At 42.1% G+C, this 24411-nt stretch overlaps 1 protein-coding gene across 7 annotated transcripts in view; it reads left to right on the top strand.

Moving 5' to 3' along the window:
• Nucleotides 1-24411, top strand: part of SRPK2 (SRSF protein kinase 2) — a 248301-nt gene that overhangs the window by 198962 nt on the left and 24928 nt on the right. For all 7 annotated transcript variants that reach the window (XM_032873336.1, XM_032873334.1, XM_032873333.1 and 4 more), the window contains 8 exons: nt 4825-4933; nt 5621-5708; nt 5902-5989; nt 9148-9254; nt 20024-20189; nt 21328-21353; nt 22734-22980; nt 23700-24182. In XM_032873336.1, the coding sequence (XP_032729227.1) occupies nt 4825-4933; nt 5621-5708; nt 5902-5989; nt 9148-9254; nt 20024-20189; nt 21328-21353; nt 22734-22980; nt 23700-24182 (1314 nt within the window). The remainder of the gene's footprint in view (nt 1-4824; nt 4934-5620; nt 5709-5901; nt 5990-9147; nt 9255-20023; nt 20190-21327; nt 21354-22733; nt 22981-23699; nt 24183-24411) is intronic.

The following is a 24411-nucleotide window of genomic DNA, read 5'->3' as shown; positions in this document are numbered from 1 at the left end:
TTAGGTTTTCATTTTCAGTTAGTGTAAAATTCTTTATAATTTCCTTTTGATTTCTTCTTTATCCCATGGTTTATTCTGAAGTGTGTTAGTTTTCCAATTTTGTGGTATTTTCTGTTACTCATTTTTAATTCTGTTGTGGTCTGGGAACACACTTTATAGTACTTGAATTTTTTAATATCTGTTGAAGCTTGTTTTTGCCCAGTATATGGTCTATGTTGGTACATGTTCTGTGTACTTGAAAAAAAAAAATGTTTGCTGTTGATTAGAGTGTTCTATAAATGTCAATTATATCAAGTTGGTTGGTGGTGTATTCAAATCATCCGTAGCTTTACTGCTTTTGTATCTGTTTGCTCTATTAACTTTTGAGGAAAGAAGCACAGATATCTTATGTGATCCCAGGTGTGTCTTTATTAATGTTCTGTGAATGAATTACATATTACCACACCTTCCTTTTTTTTTTTTAAGATTGATTGATTGATTGATTGATTGATTTGACAGACAGAGATTACAAGCAGGCAGAGAGAGAGGAGGAAGCAGGCTCCCTGCTCGGCAGCGAGCCTGATGCGGGGCTCTATCCCAGGACCCTGGGATCATGACCTGAGCCGAAGGCAAAAGCTTAACCCACTGAGCCACCCCGGCGTCCCCACACCTTCCTGTTTTAAGACTGCCTGTGTTGGAGGTGATTCTCAAGTTTTTCTTTAGACCTTTTGATAGCCTTCGGTGATTGTAGAGACAGCCTCCCCACCAGAGGCCTGAGAAACTAGTGTTGGTCCAAAAGAATTGAGTACTTAATATAGTATCTTTATTAGAAAATAAAGACTTTGCTGAAAATCCTTCCAAACTATTTTGTATAACAGTGTTCTGAATTTTTGATTCACTCAAATTGACCCTATTTTTGGCTCAGCAAGGGAAAGAAGAGTCATCTTTATCTTTGGCCAGCAATTTCTAGCACAGCTAAGAAGGATAGTTTTAGAATTGCCTTCTTTGGAGCCTTGATAGTTGGAGTAGAGCTTTAGCTACAGTTTTCTTCAATGTACTGGAGGGATAGGAGTTGAAGAAGAAATCAGCATGTGAACTTAATTACTTAACAATCTATTTTTATTTTCTAGTATTTGTAATCCGATCTAGTATTTATTTTTTAATAATCAGAGATAAACTTCTAAGTGATAAGTGCATGGTTTTTATATTGAATAATACAAATATTGAAGTACAAGTGTGTCAGCTAAAGCCCAAGACATGGTAATTCTCAGGTGCTTGATCCTTTCTGGTACTCTGCCTGATGCCATGAGTGGGATCTATGGGTAGCACTGTTGATAAATTCCTGTAGTGCCTGTTGGTTAAACAGCAGCAGGAGATGTTCTTACCTATTCTGTGACTGTTCTTAAGATTCCTTGTGTGCTAGACAGTGTTGTCAACCATGGAGTGACCATTGCTAGTAGTCATTGTGGTGCACACTGTTAGCTGATCTCAAGGAATTGGAGAATTAATTGGGAGAGTTACTGGAGTGTCCTTTTCTACTTCTGTGGGTGTTGGGCAGGTTGGTGTGGTTTGTTAGGGGGAGTCATAGTCTACCTTCTGGCAGCATGAATATTATTTACCCTTCTATGGGAAGAGGTTGAAAAATGATCGGAAGAGGGGCACCTGCATGGCTCAGTGGGTTAAGCCTCTGCTTTCGGCTCGGGTCATGATCTCAGGATGCTAAAATCTTAAAAAAAAAAAAGGTCAGAAGAGACTTTTTTCCTATGGATTTGGTAGTTAGGGTAGGAGAATATATGGAATACTGGTTTGAAATTCTGTCATATTTTCAAAATAAAAAGATAAGTGTTTAGTACTTTTTATTGTTTTTATTTTTTTATTTTTATTTTATTTTATTTTTTTTTAAGATTTTACTTATTTATTTGACAGACGGAAATCACAAGTAGGCAGAGAGGCAGGCAGAGAGAGAGGAGGAAGCAGGCTCCCTGCTGAGCAGAGAGCCCGATGCGGGGCTCGATCCCAGGACCCTGGGACCACGACCCAAGCTGAAGGCAGAGGCTTTAACCCACTGCGCCACCCATGCGCCCCATTGTTTTTATATTTGTATTAAAAAATTGCTTCTTTACCCTGTCTTGTTTTAGTTGGCCTGCTTTTAGGTATATTATTATTATTATTATTATTGTTATTTTTAATCCTCTGCTAGGCACATCGTTCTTAGCTCATCTGTGGGCTCCTGAGATACTGGGACTAAACTAGTAATTTCTTTTGTTCAACTTTCAGAGTCTTATTGAGAAAAGGAGTGGCTGTGCTTACACTGTGATTATATAGGAACTAGTGCTCTTCTCGTTGTTGGAGAATCCAAGTCTGAAACATACCATAATGATACAAATTTCTTCTCTTTATGAATAATTCAATTATTTTTAAATTTAGAGACTTTAATATTGGGAATAATATGCAATTAAGTAGTAAATAACTTTTAATTAAGCTCTCAAGTGTTCCCCAAATACTAAGACCAGGAAATAGTCCTGCAGTTGTTAAAAATGAAATACATCTACATCTCTGGTAGACAGAGCATGGACTTCGGAATCTGACCCAGTTTGTAGCCCTGACCCTCTTACTTACTGTCTCTGAGACTTGTGCCCACTTCAGCAGTATAGCAATCACACAATCGGCTTTGGGGGTGATTGTAAGAAATGACATAGACCTCAGTATTTCCTAAATACTTTGTGTTGTGAAATGTGACTTGGTGTTTTTTTTTGTTGTTGTTGTTTCTTTCTTTCTTTCTTTGTTTTTGAAGAAATTATTTCATGAGCAAATATGTCTGGGATTTGCAGCTTGCTCTTTCCTCTTTGAGGTCCCACTGTGTGTTAAGACATTGGGCTCTTTGAACCCCTTGGTCAGGAAATCTGCTTTGTTTTGTTGAACTTCAAATTTCCCAAAAGGACTTCTCCTCCCTTCTTCTCCCCCAGCCCCCACCATGGAATGCCTGCACCATATTGTAGTTTCCTTCCCTTTCTTGGAACCTGGTTTTGAAAATAAAGTGCCTAGCACAGTGCCCCTAATTTGTACTTGGAAATTTATAGGTTTTTTCCTCCTCCTTTCCAGTGTTAATTTTAATGGTTCAAAACTTATATTGTAAACTCAGAGCCCAGTTCAATTTTAGTTTAACTATTTTTTCTTCTAATTTTATTGAAATGTATTTAATAATTCAGCCCTGTATAAGCTTAATATGACTTGACATATGTATTTATTGTGAAATGATTACTACAGTGAGTTTAGTCACCACCTTTTCATCCATTTAATAATTTGCCGTTTTCTTAATTTATTATTTTTTAGCTCATATCTTTTACTCAGAATATTGTTAAAGACTTCGATATTAAGATCTGAGAAATGTTGATGTAGTGGGAAGAGAGTAAGAAACTCAGTATCTGGTCAGATTCCTGCTTCACTAATTCCACTGAATAACAGTTTAAAAATTCATAAACATTTGTAGTGTTATTTGAAGTTTATTCCTAGCCCTCTGAAAGATACTGAGATATGTTAAAAGATGTGGCTTGAATACTTCTGCACCTGCTTTGAGCCTCTGAACACTAACTATCCAGGTCTTTCTTGAGTGATTTGTAAGAATTCTGTAGATTTAAAAAATGAGAGATAACAACATTGCAGTAAAAAAGCAGATGTTAAAAGAATAAGAAGTAGGAAAGCATTGTTTTAATAAAAAAATTAAGATAGATAAAAAAGAATAAAAGTAATTTTATACCCACAGGTGTTTGTTGCTAACATCTTTTTTTTTTTAATCTTATTTTTAAAGATTTTATTTATTTATTTGACAGAAATCGCAAGTAGGCAGAGAGGCAGGCAGAGAGAGAGGGGGAGACAGGCTTCCTGCTGAGCAAAGAGCCCCAGGCAGGGCTCCATCCCAGGACACTGGAATCATGACCTTAGCCGAAGGCAGAGGCTTTAATCCACTGAGCCACCCAGGCGCCCCTGTTGCTAACATCTTATCCTCCTAGATTTTTCCTTGTGTGTTTCACAAAAATGGTACCATATTCTACACGCTACTTTTTAGCCTGCTTATTTTACTTCCAAATGCAAAGTAAAGGTCTTTTAATGCCGGACATCTGTGAAAGCACCCTTATCTTTCCCAAGTATCTGCCTCAACAGGGTGTCCTCTCTCTCTCTCCAGCCTGTTTCTCAGCAGGGCTTTTGAGGTTGGAGGAAGTATGGGGAGAGGAGCAAGCTCTGTTGGAGAGTAAACTGCTGTACATTATATGATTCCTTATTGATTATGCATAAACTATTGGTGTATGTAAAACGAGGTAGAGTACACACCCTTTATTTTGTTATGTTCTACTGACCCAAAAAGATTTGTGTTGAATTTATTGCTTAAAAGAGAAGATGATGACTTGTGGAAAGGTAGCAAGCTGGTGTGTGCATATTATATATACCTAGACTTAAATACAAACCTGAAATTATTGTTATGGGGTACTGAATGGCATGTTGTCTTTCTGAGTTAAATCAGAATGAATAGAAAGCGTAATAGGAAGGCAAAGGACATTTTTGTCTTGATGAAAGATATTTTTGAGAAAAATGTTTTAATTATTAAACATACTTTGATCTGATTTTATTGTTTAGAGCTTTCTTAAATGGTATCAAGAACTGAAGGGGGTACCTGGTTGGCTCTGTCAATAGAGCATGTAAGTCTTGATCTCGGGGTCTTGAGTTCAAGCCCTAGGTTGGATATAAAGATTACTTAAAAATAAATAAAATCTTGAAGAAAAACTGACATAAAGGAAGAGATTTTATTACTATTTCTCTGAAATTAAAAAAAATTTTTTTTAATAAAAGGTGGCTACCATCCAGTGAAAATTGGAGACCTCTTCAATGGCCGATACCATGTCATTAGGAAGCTAGGATGGGGACACTTCTCAACCGTCTGGCTGTGCTGGGATATGCAGTAAGTGTACTTTGTCATTTGTGCATTTGATTTCTGGTCTAGTTCAACCTTTATCATCAGCTATGGCTGAGGAGCACACCTACTTCTGTTGTGGTATGTATAGTACTTCGCACAGGCCTGCCTCACCCAGCTAGACACCACCCTGCACGCCCCCGCCCCCCGTAAGAAGTTCACTTGTGTGTTATCTTAATATATTAACTTTTTCTGCTTTTATATCTGAAGCTTATTCATTGAAATAGCATTATGTCAGACATGTTGTTCTTGTGGTAATTCATCCACATCAGAAAAATATTCACATGTAAAATAATAACATATAGGCCTTTAAAACCTGTGGTTTCTGACTTTTTCGTAAAAAAGTCATGACCCCATAGTTTGAAACCGAGCTCCTACCCAGGACACACACACAGATGGTGTGTATGTGTGTGTAATAAAACACAGGTGTTATAAAATAAGAATTACCCTTAATCTGTATGATGAACTCTGACATTTTTCTAGTCCACCTTACTCTTATTAGGTAAAAACAAAGCAAAAAAGAAATTGTTTTGATCCATTAGCTTATTGCTTAATTGTGGCCACACAGTTTGAAAAGTACTATTTTAAAGGGAAGGTTATTAGAAGTTTCTATTTATTGAATCGATTTTATTATAATGATAACTTCTGCTGATAATGTTAATTTTTTATTTTAAGGGGGAAAAGATTTGTTGCAATGAAAGTTGTAAAAAGTGCCCAGCATTATACAGAGACAGCCTTGGATGAAATAAAATTGCTCAAATGTGTAAGTACGGCAAAAATGTGAATAATGCAAGAAAATTAATGACAAAATTTTACAGAGGGATTTTTATGTTCAAGTACTGAATCTTTTAATTTTTAAAAACATCACCTTTGCTAAAATGTTTTTGGTTGGTTATAATGGAAACAACTTTCGGTCCTAAATGGTTCTGTTCTTGAATTCATTTTTCTTTCCATAGGTTCGAGAAAGTGATCCCACTGACCCAAATAAAGACATGGTAGTACAGTTAATTGATGACTTCAAGATTTCAGGCATGAATGGAATACGTATCCTTATTGACAGTTCCTTTTCTTCCTAATGACTTTTTACTTTCAAAATATGGAAATATTTTAAGCTTATTTAAACCTCTGTTTGCTGTATCAATGTCCACATAAAGCCTCTAATATCATTGCAGATTGTTATAAAATGGTATGCCAAAAAAATTCCCCAACTGCCACCAGTCCCATTTCGTGTCTGGTGTCATCTCTCTGAGGTTGTATAACATCTTAAGCATCCTTACTGCACAGGTACTGGGCTCTTTACAGACAGCCTCTCTACCTTCACTACCAAGCTAGGGAGGGCCTTACATATGTGTAAGGGGAGAGTAGAGAAAGATGGGTTATAGTCATCTTTACAGACTACAGGGAGCAAAAGATCAGTGGTCAATAGCCAGGATCATCATCTTACCATGTTTGGATCAGATCCATCATTTTGGTATTGACCTGGTCAAACTCCAGAAGCCCAAGGACAAAGCCTTCTCCCACTTCAGATCCTAGAATGGCACCCTGTTTCTGCATCTCCGAAGCTTTAATCCTTGGGGAGCCACTTCCTTCATACCCTGTATGTCTGAGGGAGGTTCTGTATTTCCTCTAGAGATTGGACTAGAGGCTACTCCTAGTAAGTACCAATGCCTGCTAATGTCACCTTGACCTTTGCCTCAAGATTATTTTTGCTAGTTGCTGAGTGCATTTTTCCCCACTTGGAAAAAAAAAAAAAAAAAAAAGAAAAGATTTATTTATGTTTTGAGCAAGTTTAAGAGTGAAGGGAGTCAGAGAGAGAATCTCATGCAGGACTCCCCACTGAGCACGGAGCCCGACGCAGGGCTCCGTCTCAAGACCCAGAGATCACGACCTCATCCAAAGTCAAGAGTCACACAGTCAGCCAACTGAGTCACTCAGGTGCCAGTCCCCCTCACCCCACCTCCACAGACAGAAAGAGCTGGTCCTCTGACTAGTCTCCTGCTGAATCTGTTTATTTATGGGCAGGCAGGGCAGCCCCTCTTCTTTGGATCAGTTCTGTAAGGCAGCTTATTGGGATAGCTGACAGGATTTCTTTGGAGAAACTACCTGATATATAGGTAAATGGAGTGTTTGGGGTATATATATTCCAGTGGCTGTTTTTACCATTAAATAGGATCCTAGGAAACCATTATAATCCAGGTTGTCAGCGCTTTGAAGAAGATTTAGGTCATAATTTAGAAATTTTGGCCTTTGATTCTCTGTCTTTTACTAATGCTAATCCTTAGTTTGCCTTTTTTTTTTTTTAAGATTTTATTTATTTATTTGACAGACAGAGATCACAGGTAGGCAGAGAGGCAGACAGAGAGAGAGGAGGGGAAGCAGGCTCCCCGCTGAGCAGAGAGCCCGATGCAGGGCTCGATCCCAGGACCCTGGGACCATGACCCGAGACGAAGGCAGAGGCTTCAACCCACTGAGCCACCCAGGTGCCCCTAGTTTGCCTTTTTTAATGATGATTTGGGAAATAGTAAGAAACTTCTGGCTTTAGATTACCTATGCATATGTCTATAATGTTCTCCACTGTAGAAATGTTTTCTTTTTTAAATTTTCATTAAAAGTATTTAAAGCAGCAGTTATTGTGATGATGTGATTTGGTAGATCCAGATATTGTAGAGAATATTAAATCAACTAACCTGCTTTAATAATCTATCTGTAGGCTTCCAGGGACGAACGATGTACTCTCAAGAAGTTTCAGAGCCATTTTAAATCTTCCTGTATGAATAACATGAATGTGTTTGTGTGATGGACTTGGGTGTGTCACAGTCCCGGAAAGTCTGCAGCAGACTAGATTTCTATTAAAAAAAAAGAAACAAGAGGAGCACCTGGGTGGCTCAGTCATTGGGCTCCTGCCTTTGCCTCCGGGTCATGATCTCAGGGTTCTGGGATCGAGTCCCATATTGGGCTCCCTGCTTGGCGGGAAGCCTGCTTCTCCCTCTCCTACTCCCCCTGCTTGTGTTCCCTCTCTCGGTGTGTCTTTCTCTGTCAAATAAATAAAATCTTTAAAACAACAAGAAACACAACACCTCAGATTCCATAGATTTAATTCTTTTGGATCTTTTTAAAAATTTATTTTATTTATTTATTTGAGAGAATGAGAGAGGGAGAGAGAGAGAGAGCATGAAAGCAGGGAGGGTCAGAGGGAGAAGCAGACTCCCTCCTGAGCAGGGAGCTGGATGCTGGACTTGATCCTGGGACTCCAGGATCATAACCTGAGCCAAAGTCAGTCACTTAACCAGCTGAGCCACACAGGTGCCCCTGTAAGTGGGTCTTAAGTGCCATGTCTTATATTGTGATCCTATGTTATTGAAAACTGCCTAGAGTATTAAAGTTGATCTGGTTCTGCAATGAAAGATACTATTGAAGGAAAAGATTAAGTATCTTCACTGTGTTTTTTAAATTTCTATTTTTATAAAATATATAAAATATAAAAGTGTTTCATGGATTGGAATTAAGTGTCCTCCTTGATTGCCTAAAGACAGAGTTTTTTGGGTCCCTCCCAGTTAGTTTTTATGAGGTTTCAGCCTTGCTCACTTTCATTACAACTGATGATCAGGGAGCAGGTGTTGAAATGAGCAAGAGTGCAGGGAGGTGTGGGTTTACATCATGGCCAGACCACCTTGGGACTGTGTGATGCCAGAAAGCTCTTCCAGCTCCTGGGTTCACTGTGGCCACTTCTGTGTGGGGCTAGGCACATTGTTTGACGAGCATACATTGAGAAACATAGAAGATATAAGTACTTAGGAATTGTTAGATCTATTTATTTTGGTGAGAAACAGCATATGACCACTATTACTGACAGTAGTAACATTGCATTTTAAAGTGGTTTTTGTTTTTGTTTTTGTTTTTTAAGAGATAGAGTGCAGGTATGCACAAGCAGGGGGAGGGGCAGAATGGGATGGAGAGGGAGAGGAAGAATCCCAAGCAGTTTCCGTGCTGAGCATGGAGCCCTCTGTGGGGCTCCATCTCACAACTCCGAGATCATGACCTGAACCGAAACCAAGGGTCAGACACTTAACCGACTATGTCACCCAGGTGCCCATGATGTTGTATTTTATAAAGAAAAAATTGCCAAGTGCCACAAAGTTGCTGCTTTGAGTAATTGCATCACTCCAGGAAGTGTATCTGGATGATCCTTTACCATGTCCCAGATGTCTGCATGGTCTTCGAAGTACTCGGCCACCATCTCCTCAAGTGGATCATCAAGTCCAACTACCAAGGCCTCCCAGTTCGTTGTGTGAAGAGTATCATTCGGCAGGTGAGGTTCTGAGGGCAGTCCCTATCCTCTAGTTCCTAACTGGCTTGACTTTCAACGAAAGCTCCTGTTCTTAAATACACACACACACATTCGTATAAATATAATCCCTGTTTCATAAATACATACGTGTATAGTACAGTGCGTAACATGTTGAACTTGTTAAGTCAACTTTATAGGTATTTAGTCATGTGCCATCCTGTCTTGTACAGAGGGCAGTATGTAAATGTCAGGCATGCATTTCTTTTGGTGTACTGACCTTTTTTTAAGGTAAGTGATATGGCATACTGAGAAATTGTTTTATCTAATATCATTACTGTGAAATGTCCCACTTAGTTCCTTAGAAAATAATTCAGAAGAAATAGATGATTTGTGTTCTTTTATTATTTCTATGTCTCTTTGGATGGAGGCTAAATGATAGATAATATAAGGAATGTTGAGGTTATATATGGAGTATTATGTTAGATTTTTACTCTGTTCATTTGCCTGGACAGAAGGAAACCTTTAGCTGGGGTCTGGTTCAGGAACGATGTTCCAGCAAAGATTGGTAGAATGAAAGTCTACACATGTGGAAGATCTCCTAATTAGAAAATTTACCAGATTCAGTTTTCTGCATGGAATACATCAGTCTGTATTCCTCATTGCCCTTACAGCCTACATTAGGAAAGTTGTGGATATGACTTATTCTGAATTACCTGTTCTGGTATCATGGACAGTTGCCACGGACAATTCTGCAGAGTAAGTGATATATCAGGGGGTTTACTTGGTTTGCTCAAGAAAGGGCTGGGCGATTTGGCGCCCATCCCTTGCCCGTTTAGGTCCAGAGCTTAAGCTAGTGCTTGGGGTTGGTGGGGGAGGTTTCTAGACCCAAAACACAGGCCTCTGTCTACAATTCTTACATAGGAAAAGAATCAGGGAATGATTCACAATTAAAGAATTGTGAATTCAAGTAGGCTGGGCACCTACAAAATAACCTTCCACAGATGGTATTTGCATACATGCACAGGACTAGGTTTTTAAACCCGTTTTATGAAGATTCTGGAGCTTAAATTGGTTTGTGAAAGCATCTTGGATTTTGCTTTTGAAATTGTATATAGGTAGCATTGCTTAGTCAGCCTTAGTGTTGTCATTTATCTTTGTTTCTTTGCATTGCAAATTGGCAGCTTGTCTCTTAGCATTATACATGTCCTGTGAAAGGAGAGGCCAGAGAGAGGAAGGCCCTTTGCCTTGGCTTATCCAGGGAAATCCTATTCTGTGCACAATATTATGTTGTGTACATGCACATGCCCTTTGTGGACTTGTGGCCAGCTCTGGATTAATAATACTGTCTGTTCCCTTTTAGATTTTAGATAGTAGCATTTTAACTTATTATTTTAACATGGCTAATATCTCAAACCAAAAAACAATTTCCCTTTAACGATGGCATTTAACCTTTATTGGAATTTTTTGATCCCTAAATGACACTTTGGTATTTATAACTATTAGTGGCAACTCTGAACTCTAAAAAGTCATCTTGTTAAAACTCCGAAAAAATGTCTTAATTATCTCTTGATAAATCCTGAAAATATTAAGATTTACAGATTCTAACAAAAAGCAGATAATTTGAGAAACCCCAGCTTGCATCTATTTCACTTAGGTCTGTCATCCCCTGGAACCTGGTACTTTGAAAGCTGTCTGTGGCTGCCTGAGGTCACTGACCACAGCACAGCTCACGCTGGGCACTGAAAGGACATGACTTCGCAGATGAGCCGTTTATACTTATTTTGTGTTCCTGAACGGGGAAACAAAATGTGGCATTTCTCAGCAAGTGAAAGAGTCTATAAATCTAAAGATGAAATTGTTGGAGTTTAATGAAATTTTCATGGGTCCTTGCCAAATGAACAAATGATTTTAATGAGTGTATAATTCACATACACTGAGCTTTGCGGATTGAGAGCTCTTACAGCATTTTATTGGTCTAGAAAAAATTCAAAGTGAAATTTTCATTTTCTGTACTTAGTTATTATAGGAAATATTTAGAAGTTTTGCTTTTAGTGTGACCCCACCTTTAATTTTATGTAAGAAAGATGTCGATTCTGGAGTTCTTTCCCTAATCTTGTAACTTTCAAAGTAGTAAATTGTTATCTATCAAGTTAATAATCTATATCACCTGGAATTCCCTTTATTTCTTTAGATACAGCCTATGGATTCAATACTTTTGACTCCTAGGTAATAGCGGGACAATCCTTTGTCCCTCACAGTTTCAGTGCTTCCTGGAACAGACAAGGTAGACCAGCTTTCTAATACTCTGTCACTATGTGGCCTCCCTTGTCTTCGAAGTTAGGTGTGGCTGACCCCGTTCCAGTCCCCCATCGTCTGTCACTTGGTCAGAGCCCCCCATGCTTCACGTCGCTTGGCCCTCCTTTCCTCCTGTGCTGTGCCTTTTACTCCTGGTCTTTCCCTTTCCAGCACCACTGTCCTTAGTTGAGACCCTTAGCCCTCCAGCCAGTACCTTTTAATGGGCTTCTCTCGACTCTCCCAGATGCCTGCGCATCCCTACTCCATTTCCCTGTGCCGATTTTTATCTCCTTTCCATTGGCAATTACCTTCCAAAACAAAACTTTGCTTCGAAACCTTTAGTGGCTTTCCAGTGCGTGTTGTCTGAAGCTTAACGTTTGCTTTCAGGAAGCTACATGTGGTGGGAGAACGAACTTGGGTTTTGGTGTCAAGATGTACCCTTTTCTAGCTTGGAACTTGAGCTAAGTTCCTTAACCTCCTTAAGCCACAAGTTCATCATGAATAAAATGGGAATAATAAAGATACCTTCCTTGCACGATTATTGTTACATGTAAAGGGATGCTACTATTAATTATCACAGATTTTTATTCAGTGCTACTTAGTATGTGCCAGGCAGCATTGTAAGTACTTTGCAAATTTTAATCCGTTGACTCTTCACAGTAACTCTATGAAATAGGTATTTTTACCCTTCTGATTTTACAGAAGAGGAACGGAGGTGTGGAGAGTTTAAGTAACTTTCCCCCAGTCAGGAAGTGACTTAAACAAGTAGTAAGCTGTGGAATGGGCATTCGTACCCAGAGCGTTTAGCTATGGAGGTTTTACCTTTAGCATTTGCCAAGCGGCGTAGGGTACCTTTAGAATTGTACTTGGCCTAATGTCCAGTAAAAGTTAAATCACTATTCTTCCTATGAAACTATTTAAGGTTTTCTGCCATCTGGTATCAGCCCATATTTCCCCTTGCAAATCCCAGTTCAGCTTTTATCTCCTGGCAGGTAAATGTTTTCCCATTAAAAATCTTTTAAATAGGTAATGCATGTAACTGTTCTAAATGGTTACGTCCTTCTGGCACCCAGTTTCTCACCCAGAATCAACCAAGTTACCAGTCTCTTATGAATGTTCAAAGACGCCCAAGCATTTATAAATACATGCAGATTTACCTGAGTTTTTATTCATGAATTTTTACTGGTTTCATTTTGTACGTATTTTAGAGGAAGTACTCACCTGGCCATTTTTTAGCTGCACATCTTTGATCATTTCTTTTGTCTTAGGCTGCCGAAAATACCACCCTTTCTTTTCTACCCATGCTTTGAAAGACTCAGCCTGTTTCCATGATGAAGGCTTCCCACACTGCCCCAGTTAGGAATGCTCTTTGTTGCCGCCTCAGTCTACCTGCACTTCCATTTGGGCCTTTCCTGATGTTCACAGCATCTTCCTGCATGGGCCGCAGCCCCGTAGCCCCGGCACTACTCACATTTTGGACTGGACAGTTCTTTGTTGTGGGGATCTGTCTTGTAGGATCTTCACCAGCATCCCCTACCCTCAACCAACTAGATTCCTGTATCAGCCACCACCACCCCAGCTGTGATGGTTTTAAAGGTCTCTCAATTTTGTTGGGTGTTCCTGAGGAGGTGGAATTCCCTCTTGGGAGAAAACCACAAGGATAAGGGAAGGTGCCCTGCTAGGTGCCTTGCCAGTAGGCCTTTGGCATGTACTGTTTTGTGACCCTTTTCTGGTGATATAGCCTCTGTGAGCCTGCTTTCTCCTTTGTAAAGCTGGGATGGTAATAGGTAATTGTGGAGTTAACACGGAGGGACTGTGGATTAAGCGTCTGGCGTGGTGACCAGCTTGAAGTGCCCAGTGTGTCCCCACCTGCGTGTGGGTTTCTGGAGTTATGAGTTCTCTGTGACTCCTGTGTCTCTTTGGAGCTTCCCTCGTGCCAGAGGTGGTCAAAGAATGTTTTAATAAGCTCTTTCCTTAAATGAAAGCAGTATACATTCCTCTTTTTATTCTACAAAATGGCTCACTTTCTGTGATTTATGGGCTTGTAGACCAGCATTACCCCTAGTTTGTATTTTAAAAATAATGACATAATTGAATCATCTGTCTTTTCAGGGTTTCCCATGTACTGTTGTCAGTCCGTTGGTCAGTTCTGAGCTGTCCTCGTGTAGTCCTGGTGGCTTGTGCTGGGGGGGAGAGGCCCGTGCTGGTGGTGTCTGGCTAGCTCTGTGCGGCCTCTCCCAGGCTGCTCTGGCTCAGGCGTGGAGGCTTGTGTTAGTCTGTTTACCCCCAGCTTTCCGTGCTGCTTTTTAAATCGGCTGTAGTGAGGTCTGGTTCATGTCTTGCTCTTCCTTCTGCATCCAGGAGAAGAGACGGGTGCTCGTGTTGGCCGTGTTTATTGTGGAGCATGGAAGGTGCGGCTTCTTTACATGCTGCTCTCCTCTCGGCCTGGCTTTGACTTGCTTGTACGTTGAAGGGGTAGCTGATATTTTACTTTTTAAAACCTTACGGTTTAGTTCATTACCCTTTATAGGAATGTGAAAGGAAGAAAGGAAGTGGCCTCTTGGTAAGGGCAAGGCCCTGATTTTGGTGACTTTGCTATGGTACTGGAAAAGCTAGCAGTTGCAGCTTGTAGCTCTGGATTTTTAAAATTTTATTACTCTTTTGGGATGCCTGGGTGGCTCAGTCCATGAAGCGGCTGCCTTTAGCTCGGGTCACGATCCCAGGGTCTTGGGATTGAGCCCTGCATTGATCTTGCTACACAGGGAGTCTGCTTCTCCCTCTGCCTGCTGCTCCCCCTGCTTGTGCTTGCTCTCTGTGTCTCCCTCCCTTTCTGACAAATAAATAAAATATATTAAAAAATACTCTTACTACTCTTTTCTATAACTGTAATCATCACTAGCATTGACAGTACTCTTTGACACCCCTCTTTTTGAAGGGCTGATTTGAATTCAGGTGGTGTAATTCCAGAACCCATGCTCTCAATTGCAAGGTCCTGTGAAACGTCTACATGGAAAGACCTGGGAGCATTTAGGTGATAGCCCGTGTTTGTGAAAAGAGTGCCTTTGGGGGTCTGTTTGTGGTAATTCTTTGCCTTAATAGTAGAACTAGCAATTAGAGTATTTAAAAGATAGCCAACAGGTGTTACTTACTAAGTGATTTGTAATTGGTAATATGTGCTGTGCTGTTTAGCCAAGGCGGCTTGTGCAATGCAGTGCTTTTCCATACCCCGCTTCTGTAGGGCGGGGATTCTGGGGGTGGATGAAGAACCGGGCCCTGCTTGGGCAGGATGAGTCGACTGTTAGCACTGAATGCCTTTGTCTACACTGAGTATCTGTTGACCATTTCATTTATGTCCCTGCTCCTAGTTACCCGTGAATTCATGATCCCTGAGCCAGGAATCAATGATAGAACAGAAGATTAATTTTAAGTTGGTAAACATTTTTATATTAATTGTGGTGGTACATATGGTTCTGTCCTAACTCGGAATCCTCCTCGGAAGGTGGGTCCTCATCTATGAAATGGGGTGAGCCTCTTTCCCAGCGCAGCGCTCTGTGGCGCCCTCTACAGGCCGGGCACGGAGGCTTTCTCTTTTCCTTTCGACCGCGTTCAGAACGGCTGCAGGGTTTTCTCACGGATTCTGAGTAGTCCTGAGTTAAAACACGGGGCAGGGGTGCCTGGGTGGCTCAGTGGGTTAAAGCCTCTGTCTCACGATCCCAGAACCCTGGGATCGAACCCCGCATCGGGCTCTCTGCTCGGCGGGGAGCCTGCTTCCCTTCCTCTCTCTCTCTCTCTGCGTGCCTCTCTGCCTACTTGTCTATCAATAAATTAAAAAAAAAAAAAGAACATGGGGTAGAAGGTTGTTTTGTGTCAAAGGAGACAAGCACAGTGTCCACTGAAACTTGTGTGTGCGTGCACACACACCCTTTCCACCGAGTGGGGATCCCCACACTTCCCCATTCAGTTTAATTGTCAGAATTGGGGGCGCCTGGGTGGCTCAGTGGGTTAATTGTCAGAATTGTCAGAATCAGCTTATAGGGTTTACCTCATGTCTGTTCAGTGAAGAAAAGAAATCCAGTGGGAGCCTTAGCTTTCCTAGTAGAAAGTGTCCAGGCCTGAGGAGAATCATCAGGTGTGCTTTCCTTCACACCACCCAGTGTTAGTATCTTGTCGAAGGGCTCCTGCGTGGGCCAGCCCCTCCCACTGCCTGTTGGCCTGGCCGCTGCATAGTAAGGCCTTCCAGAGTAAGAGCCCAGCCAAATCTCCTCGCCCCGTGTCCTTTGTTCAGGAAGAAAGTCCCCATGTGGTGACCAGAGTCAGAAAATAATTTAGAAAGCTGCTCTCATTCTGTTTCTCTTTACAGTTTAGGATTTTGAAGGAAGCTTCATTTTCTGGGGAGTGAGAAGGGCCCAGAAGACATCTTTGAGGGAATTTCCCACATTCCTCTCAGCTCACTTTTGCTGTTGTATCTGCAGCATCATGGGACTGTTGTAGCGTGCTGCAAGAGGAGCAGCTTTATGTCACTCACACCAGCAGCAGACCATCTCCACCATCTTCACAGGCGTACAGAGAGAAACCTAAGGGACTGTCTGACCAAGCCCCTTACTTTACAGATGAATTTGAGGTCAGGAAAGGGGACTTGCTTGAGCCATAGCTAGTTAGTATCTGGAGCAGAACTGGGGGCTCCTGGCTCCCAGGCCTGGGCTCTGCCTTCACTGATAGGCTGCTAGCCTGCCCGTCCAACTTCACAGAACTGGCCCGTGCTTCCGAGGGTGTGATCCAGCTCCTCTAAATGAGGCGCAGCCCCGCCCCAGGCCCGGCTGTGCTCAGACTGGTCTCAGTGCTCCTGGCGGCTTAGATTCCAGCAGCCGGTTGGCAGGGTTCTCTGCAGCCTCTGCTGCCTCCTGCTGATAAGGCGAAGTATGTTTTTTTAGGCAAGAAAGAAATACACTCGGCCTGGCAAGTGCAGGAAACACAGAAAATGAGTAAAGGCTCCTTTTAACTGTTTTTCAGATTTTGCAAGAGGAGCTCTATCCTTGTGCATGAAGCTTGATTCACTGCTTTTCTCTTATTTTGCATCATCTTAGTTATTCTGCATAAATGGTTATGAGATTGCCCATCATTACTGTTTATTCTGGATTCTGGGGTGCTTTATTGCTTTAAACTTCACTGGCTGAGAAGAGAAATGCTATTTTTCAAAATAACCATTCTTTTTAGTCTACATCTGGAGACTTTATAAAAAAATTATAGTTCGGAATTAAGGCATCAGAATTTCATTGCTGGGACGTACCACAGAATTTATCAGGGATAGCCCACTCTTAGGTGGGAGAAAAGAGACTCAGAGAAGTTTAATAAGTGACTTAGCAAAGTTGGAGTTACTTTGTTGATGTCAATACAAGTGTTTTGACTTAGTTCAGTTCTCCCATTATTGAGCATCCTGTGAGCTAGACCTTCTTTTTTTGTAGATTTTCCATAGAGTAACTCTTACCATATTTCTACTTAGTAGCTACATTCCTCCCATTTTTTAATGTGAAAATGGAGGCTCAGACAGTGTGCAGACCTTGCCCAGTGAGTGCATGATGTGGCTGCAGTCTGGGAGTGGGTGAGTCCCAGGGTTGTGTTTTAACACCACACTGTGCTATGTCTGTCAGTTATTTCCTTTAAGATTTGCATTATCTTAATTAACATACTTAATCTGTCTCAGCAGTCCATTCTTCATCTGTGTTCATCATTAGACATTATAAGCTGTGCTTCTTAAGGAAAGGTAACCCAGTGGCATGCAACTGCAAATATTTAAAAAATCTGGAACCTTAACTTCTTGCTGAGAACACTGTGTTCATCTCAAGTGCCTGCTTTTCATTGGGAACTCATGAACACATCTGGATGCTGGATCACATTAACTCTTACTTGTGTAGCCTCCCACACAGTAAGACAACCAGACCATCACAAAAGAGCTCAGGTTGGAAAGACAGGAGTGACTCAGGCATGAAATGGTAGTGAGAAGATGCTGACATTTTTACTTTGAGTTAATATTTGATCACTGAAATGCAATTTCAGTTGGAATAATTTTAAGCTGTTTAAAGTTTCTCAAAAATCTTGTTCCTTTGCCTCCATAGGTTAGAAATCATTACTGTTCCTGTCCATTAATTTCTTGCAGTTCTTGGAATCTCTCTTGTTATTCAGATATAAAAATTCCCCATATTATTTCATTTTGAACAAAGAAGATGTATGAATGTCAGTGAATAAAACATAGGCATCTGGATTATAACCTAAGTCTTTATAGAAACATATAATGAATCTTTCTTCCTCGTCCTTTGATGTTTTAAACATAATTTAATAGTTCTAATCGCAGTACCACTCCAAACATTAAATAGTAATTTTCAGGCAAAAAAACAAAAACAAAAAACCAAGTGTCTTTCCTTCTGTTATTATGGTTTTATCTGTTTCACTCTTTTGGTGTGTTTACTAGGAACTTATTTGTTATGCCCATGCTCATCTTGGTTTCTTTCTTTTTTTTTTTTTTTTAAAGTTTTATTTTATTTATTTGACAGAGATCACAAGTAGGCAGAGAGGCAGGTGGCAGAGAGAGAGAGGGAGAGAGGAGGAAGCAGGCTCCCTGCGGAGCAGAGAGCCCGATGCAGGGCTCGATCCCAGGACCCTGACATCGTGACCCGAGCCGAAGGCAGAGGCTTTAACCCACTGAGCCCCCCAGGCGCTCTCTCATCTTGATTTCTTTTCGTCCAGTCCCTTTCTTCCTCCTGGCATAAGACAGTAAGCTCTCTGAGGACAGAGGGGCTCTAAGCCCCGGGAGACAAGGGGCTTCGTTTGTTGCTGTGTGTCAGACACCTGGAATTAGGTGCCCGAGCTATTATAGGAGCTTGACTGGTGCTTGGTCAATCTTCCCTTCCCAGGGAAGGTTACTTTAGATGAGCGTAGAGATTGTCATCCTGGTTATGAGATGGGTTTTTCCTTTTCTCATTTTCCTTGTGGAACCTCTGCCCCCTCATTTCCCAATGCTATTATCTATTAAGGTTGCTCAGCCATTTACAGCAGACAGAAGCATGGGGCTGTTGGGGAGAACTTTCAAGAGTTGGAAACACATGTGTCTGCTGATTGTGTTTTTCCCACTTCCTTATCTGTTGTGAACAAGACCTCTAAACGATTTAAAGTGTATGATGATATTTATTTATTTACTTATTTTTTTAAAATATTTTATTCATTTATTTGACAGAGAGAGATCACAAGTAGGTAGAGAGGCAGGCAGAGTGAGAGGGGGGGGAAGCAGGCTCGTCGCTGAGCAGAAAGCCTAATGTGGGGCTTGATCCCAGGACCCTGGGATCATGACCTGAGCTGAAGGCAGAGGCTTAACCCACTGGGCCACCCAGGCACCCCTAAAAAATATATTTTTGTTGATGGGAAAAATTGAAGGAATTCCTCTCTAACGGAAAGAATTCCAGGAATACTGTGACCTTGTATCTAGGTCACTGCACTCTAAGTTTTGTGGGTTTAGTTTTCGTGGATATTCTGGTCCAGCAGTTTCTTTGGGTTTGGTGCTCTTGTGTGGTCTGGATTCCACAGCTGTTTAATCCTCCTTTCTTGCGCTATTAAAAATTCATACACATCATTAAACATCACAGAGATGCAGATCACACATCACACCCACCAGGGTGACAAAAATAAAAAGATAACGAAGTGTAGGCCTTGACGCAGAGGGTGGAACCTTCCTATGTTGCTCGTGGGAATGTGATGAGGTGCGGCCGCTGTAGAAAACCAGAGTTACCCTGTGACCCGATGGCTGTACTCCAGGTATGCGCCCCCCCAAAATAAAAATGTGTGTGTGTACAAAAACTCCTACGTGAATGTGTAGAGCAGTACTCTCTATAGGAACCAAAAAGGGGAAACGACCCCAATACCTATGAGTTGAACGGCTCGACGAGATGCGGCATGGCCAGTGGATTATTACTGGGCAGTTACAGGAGCGGAAGGAGGTACACGCTATGCAGGGGCAGATCGTTACAACGTTACGCCAGTTACAAAAGACCACTTTATAGATTCTGTTTATATGAAGTGTTCACAGCCAGCAGATGAGTGCAGATAGAAGGTAGACTCGTGGTTGCCTAGGGCCGGGAGCTGAGAGGAGAGGGAGAGTGTCTGCCCGTGGGTAAAATGTTTTAATTTACATAGTGGTGATGTTGCACATCTGAAAACCATTGAATTGTACACCAGAAAGCGTGAATCATATGTAATTTACATTTCAAGAAAGTTGTTACAAACAAACCATGTGTGCAGGTGTGCTTGCTCCCACGAATGTAAAGAACCGCCAGAACGATGCACCTCGGTAGTTCATGGGCTGCTCTGGGGACCGGGGCCGGGGCAGATTTTTATGAAGCAGCCTTCATGTCTCTTGTATTTGGTGCCACGTGATTATGTTACTGATTTTACAAATGTTGAACGAAGGTATTAAGAACTCCTGTCCTCTCTTGATTTACTCCGACCAGGTCCTTCAGGGGTTAGATTATCTGCACAGTAAGTGCAAGATCATTCATACGGACATAAAGCCGGAGAACATCTTGATGTGTGTGGATGACGCGTATGTGAGAAGAATGGCAGCCGAGGCCACCGAGTGGCAGAAAGCAGGTGCTCCTCCTCCTTCAGGGTCTGCAGGTGAGCACACCGAGCTGGCTGGTTCCAGTTTGTTTGGGGGCATCGAGAGCTGGCGGAGCTGCACACTGAAGGCAATTGAGTCAAATGTATACCTCGTAGGAACTTTTGGAAGAGTCTGATTGCTAGACATCACGAGACCTTTTTTTGGAAAGGAAGATGCCCCAATTAAATTCTGCTTTAATATTTGAGTTGCTTAACTTTATCCTCCCTTGAAAGAGCGTTTGAAATCTTACAAGCTGCTTCATCTACATTGGAACATTGTCTTATGCTGCACACTCGTCTGTGGTGGGGTGCACGTAACAGCTTGCTTGTAACAACCTGTAGTCCTCAGAACTGTTCTCTGGTTTGTTAGAATGCTTTCTAGCTTCTGGTTAGTCATCAATCCGAGTCTAACTGACGGGTTTGGAATCAGTTACAAAAGACTCAAGGGTGGGAGAAGGCCAGCTGACTGGAGTATTGGCATCTAGAGTTTTCCGTCTGGTTTTGACGGAGTGTAATGGCTGTGGGGACGCAGGGATCACTCTCGCCATCTCTTCACATGATCTTCCCCCTGGTGTGTTCTCGGGCAAGTGTGTCGCTGAGGGACTATGGTTGAGTGACTCACCTGGCTCTCAGGAGAGGCACTGCCTCCTCGGCTTGTTTCCACTAGGGGGTTGTTTCTTAAAGATGCCCGCAAAGACCAGTCATGGCATTTCTAGAATATTTGATTTATTTCCACTGCATAGACTTGCCAACTAGTTTTCAAACACAGATGTACATCTCCTAAACTGTTCATTTTATTGTCAATAAAACAAATTTAGTTAGATGACTGTGTGACATTTGTGAACTCTTATCTGTTTTCTTAAGTTACCAGAGTTTAGGATTGACCTGTTTTGAAATGAGTGGGTATTTAATTTTTGATAAATAAGAGATGTGCCTTCATAGGAACAGCGGCTGCTGTGCCTTTTCAGAGCCTGTCATTTGAGTTGGGTCAGCTTTCTTTAGATCTTGATGACTAAGAAGCTCTGATGTTTAGCTCCTTTGATGTTGGATAGCCATTAAAAGGCAATAATTGCTTTCATTTTACAATTCAGGTTACCTGCGTAAAGATACAGATCTGTTTTCCTCTAAACATTCATTTTGTCTCATTTTGTTTTAGTGAGTACGGCTCCGCAGCAAAAGCCCGTAAGTACTTACCTATACGCTTGTATTCACCATTGCATCAGAAGCAGCTGTTCCTTACCGAGCTTTTCAAGTTACAACAGTAGTCTCTGCTTTTTTGCAACAGTTTTTCATTTAAGGTGGTTTGGGGGGGAATGGTTATACATTGTTTTGTTATGTTCTCAATTGTAGATGTTTACTACATAGTAATGCAAAAGACAGGCGTGTTTGTGTGTATCCTTGAATATATGAGACTTACTGTTTCAGTCAGTTGACGTGATTGTGATTTTTAGAGTTGGTGTCGTCCGAGCTTTTCCACGTTTGATCTTCATTTTCCCTGTGCACTTTCTGGGATGCCGTTGGCTGAGCCTGGTGAAATGTGACATGATCTAGATAGAGCTTGAAGTGTGATTATTATAAAACCCTTAACATTAGTTCTGATTTGCCTCTAAGATACCTACTTTTCTGAAGCTTATACTCCCAGTTTGTTTTCCAGCCAGTAGTTAAATATGGAAGAGTATTGTCTGTGTGTGGTATGAAACAAGCTACTTGGAATGAAATCTTACCCAGTGTCCCTCCACCTGCTCAGCTCCAGTAGAGGATAGAATACGTAGATCTTGAGTTGGCGAAATTTTGAAAGAGCTTTATGAATCAGAAGCATTTGAAAGGAAATGTCAAGAAATTGAGCTTTGGAATGAAAGTCCCAGGACCAGAGGAAGTCGTGATACTTACGCCACCCGGCTTGCTGAGGTGCCAAGTTGTTGCCTCCAGGCTTGCGGTGGTTTGAGCCCCTCGTTTTGAGGATTGGTTCTGTGGGAAGACTGGAGGCTGTCGTTGCTAGCACTTGCCCAGTCATGTGGCCTGATCGGAGGCAGGCCAAGCCTGTGGCTTTGTCTTTTTCTCCTTGACTTGGTGTGCTGATGGCTGACCGTTTCTGCGGTCCTGGCTGTTGGTAGCAGCTCAGCGTGTGAGACCCAAACACCAGCAGTGCTGTAGACAGAGCAGGGCACCCGTGTCAGCAGGCAGAGAGGGACGACAGGAAGGAGAGGACATACTGTTAGTTTGTGTGGAGGTAGCGGGAGATAGAACTTGCCGGAGGTGGTGCTTGTTCAAAGGCCAGAGTGTCTCAGCATTTTCTGTTCTTAAAGTTGAACTGAAACAGACTTCTGGGAAGGGAGCCTTATGTCCCTCTGAGGGCAGGGCCTGCTAGTAGCCCCGTTACTTGATGTTAGGCTTGTTTTTTCTGGTTTCACTGTAACCCCAAGCACGACATGGCTGTCATGTCTGGGCATAAGCCCCGAGGAAACAGGATTTTTCCACGTTTGCTGTGCCGCTGGTGCTGGACCTCTCGTGTAGTGCTTCCCCAAGAGGCAGACTGACCTGTGGCATTTTCTTGACATATAGATAGGAAAAATATCTAAGAACAAAAAGAAAAAACTGAAGAAGAAGCAAAAAAGGCAGGCTGAGTTACTGGAAAAGCGCCTGCAGGAAATAGAAGAATTGGAGCGAGAAGCCGAAAGGAAAATAATAGAAGAAAACATCACGTTGGCGGCACCTTCCAATGAACGGGACGACGGGTACGGCCCAGAGGGCAAACTCAAAGCTGCTGGCTTAGAGGACGCGGCCGAGGGCGAGCCCACCAACGACAACGGTCAGTCTGCATGGGGCCTGCAGCTCCCTCCCTGGGCTCCCGCCGGGTTGCCGCACAGGCTCGCTTGTGCTCCTCCTTCACACGTGAGGGTGATTCTTACCAGCTCGAGGTTGGGGAATATGGGAAACCAAACCACCTGCCACTTCATTTGTAAAATGAATGCCAGAAATATGTTAGTATTTCAAAATAGTTTTTTAAAAATGGAGAAAGTCTGACACCATGTCTTGATTGTGCTAATGATTGTTCTTTATTTTGTAATTAACCTTTAACCTAACAGTAATGTACCCACAGACATTTTCAGAAGGTTGTAGAGGAGAGGGTAGAAGTGGAAAGGCACCTCTATTTATAAATAGTCATTTTTCCCCAAATCTGACTTTTTCCTAATAAGAGTTAGCCAGTCATTTACTAAATGAAAAATAAGATTTAGAAAACCTAAGATCTTACCCTGAGAGCCAAGAGGCCTTTTGCTCTGTAGTACGTACATCAAGCAAATCCAGGGGTGCCTGGCTGACTCGGTAGCTGGAGCATGTAACTTGATCCTCAGGGTCATGAGTTCGAACCCCATGCTGGGTGTAAAGCTTACTTTGGATGGGTGGAGGGATTAAGTACATTAAATTAAGTACATTCAAAATTGTCTCTTGTTGGAGGAAGTATGTGCTTAGTGCCACTGTGTTAAGGAGAGTGACACATTCTGATTCTGAACCCATCAACTTTTTAAGGTGAGGCTGAGGACCAGGAAGAGAAAGAAGACACCGAGAAAGAAAACACTGAGAAAGATGAAGACGATGTTGAACAGGAATTGACCAACACAGACCCTGTGTGGATAGAATCCCCCAAAACCAACGGCCATATTGAGAATGGCCCGTTCTTACTGGAACAGCAGCTGGATGATGAAGATGATGAAGAAGAAGATTGCCCAAATCCTGAGGAATATAACCTCGATGAGCCAAATGCAGAAAGCGATTACACATATAGCAGCTCCTATGAACAATTCAACGGTGAATTGCCAAATGGACGGCATAAAATTCCCGAGTCACAGTTTCCAGAGTTTTCCACATCGTTGTTCTCTGGGCCCTTAGAACCTGTGGCTTGTGGCTCTGCACTTTCCGAGGGATCCCCACTTACCGAGCCTGAGGAGAGCAGTCCATCCCACGATAGAAGCCGGACGGTTTCAGCCTCCAGCACTGGAGATTTGCCAAAAAGTAAGTGTCCTTCCCCACCAGTGTCTGCTTACAGTGGCCTGGGTGTCATGTTCTTGACACACGCTGTGAAGGGGATCGGCTGGAGATGGTCACATCATGTACGTGTGCCTTAACCGTTCTCGTTTTGTTTCTGTTGTGCTCCCGAATCTGTGGTGTAATTTCAGACGTGCTCAGCGCCACGTAGGCTCTCTCTCGCTCTCTGAGTATCAGTCGCGTTTCGTTTCAGAGC

This window comes from Lontra canadensis, unplaced genomic scaffold (genome assembly GCF_010015895.1).
Source record: "Lontra canadensis isolate GAN:19392208 unplaced genomic scaffold, GSC_riverotter_1.0 scaffold48, whole genome shotgun sequence".
NCBI lineage: Eukaryota > Metazoa > Chordata > Mammalia > Carnivora > Mustelidae > Lontra > Lontra canadensis.
The sequence above is the reverse complement of the archived record's forward strand: the minus strand, read 5'-3'. Positions and strand labels throughout refer to the sequence as shown.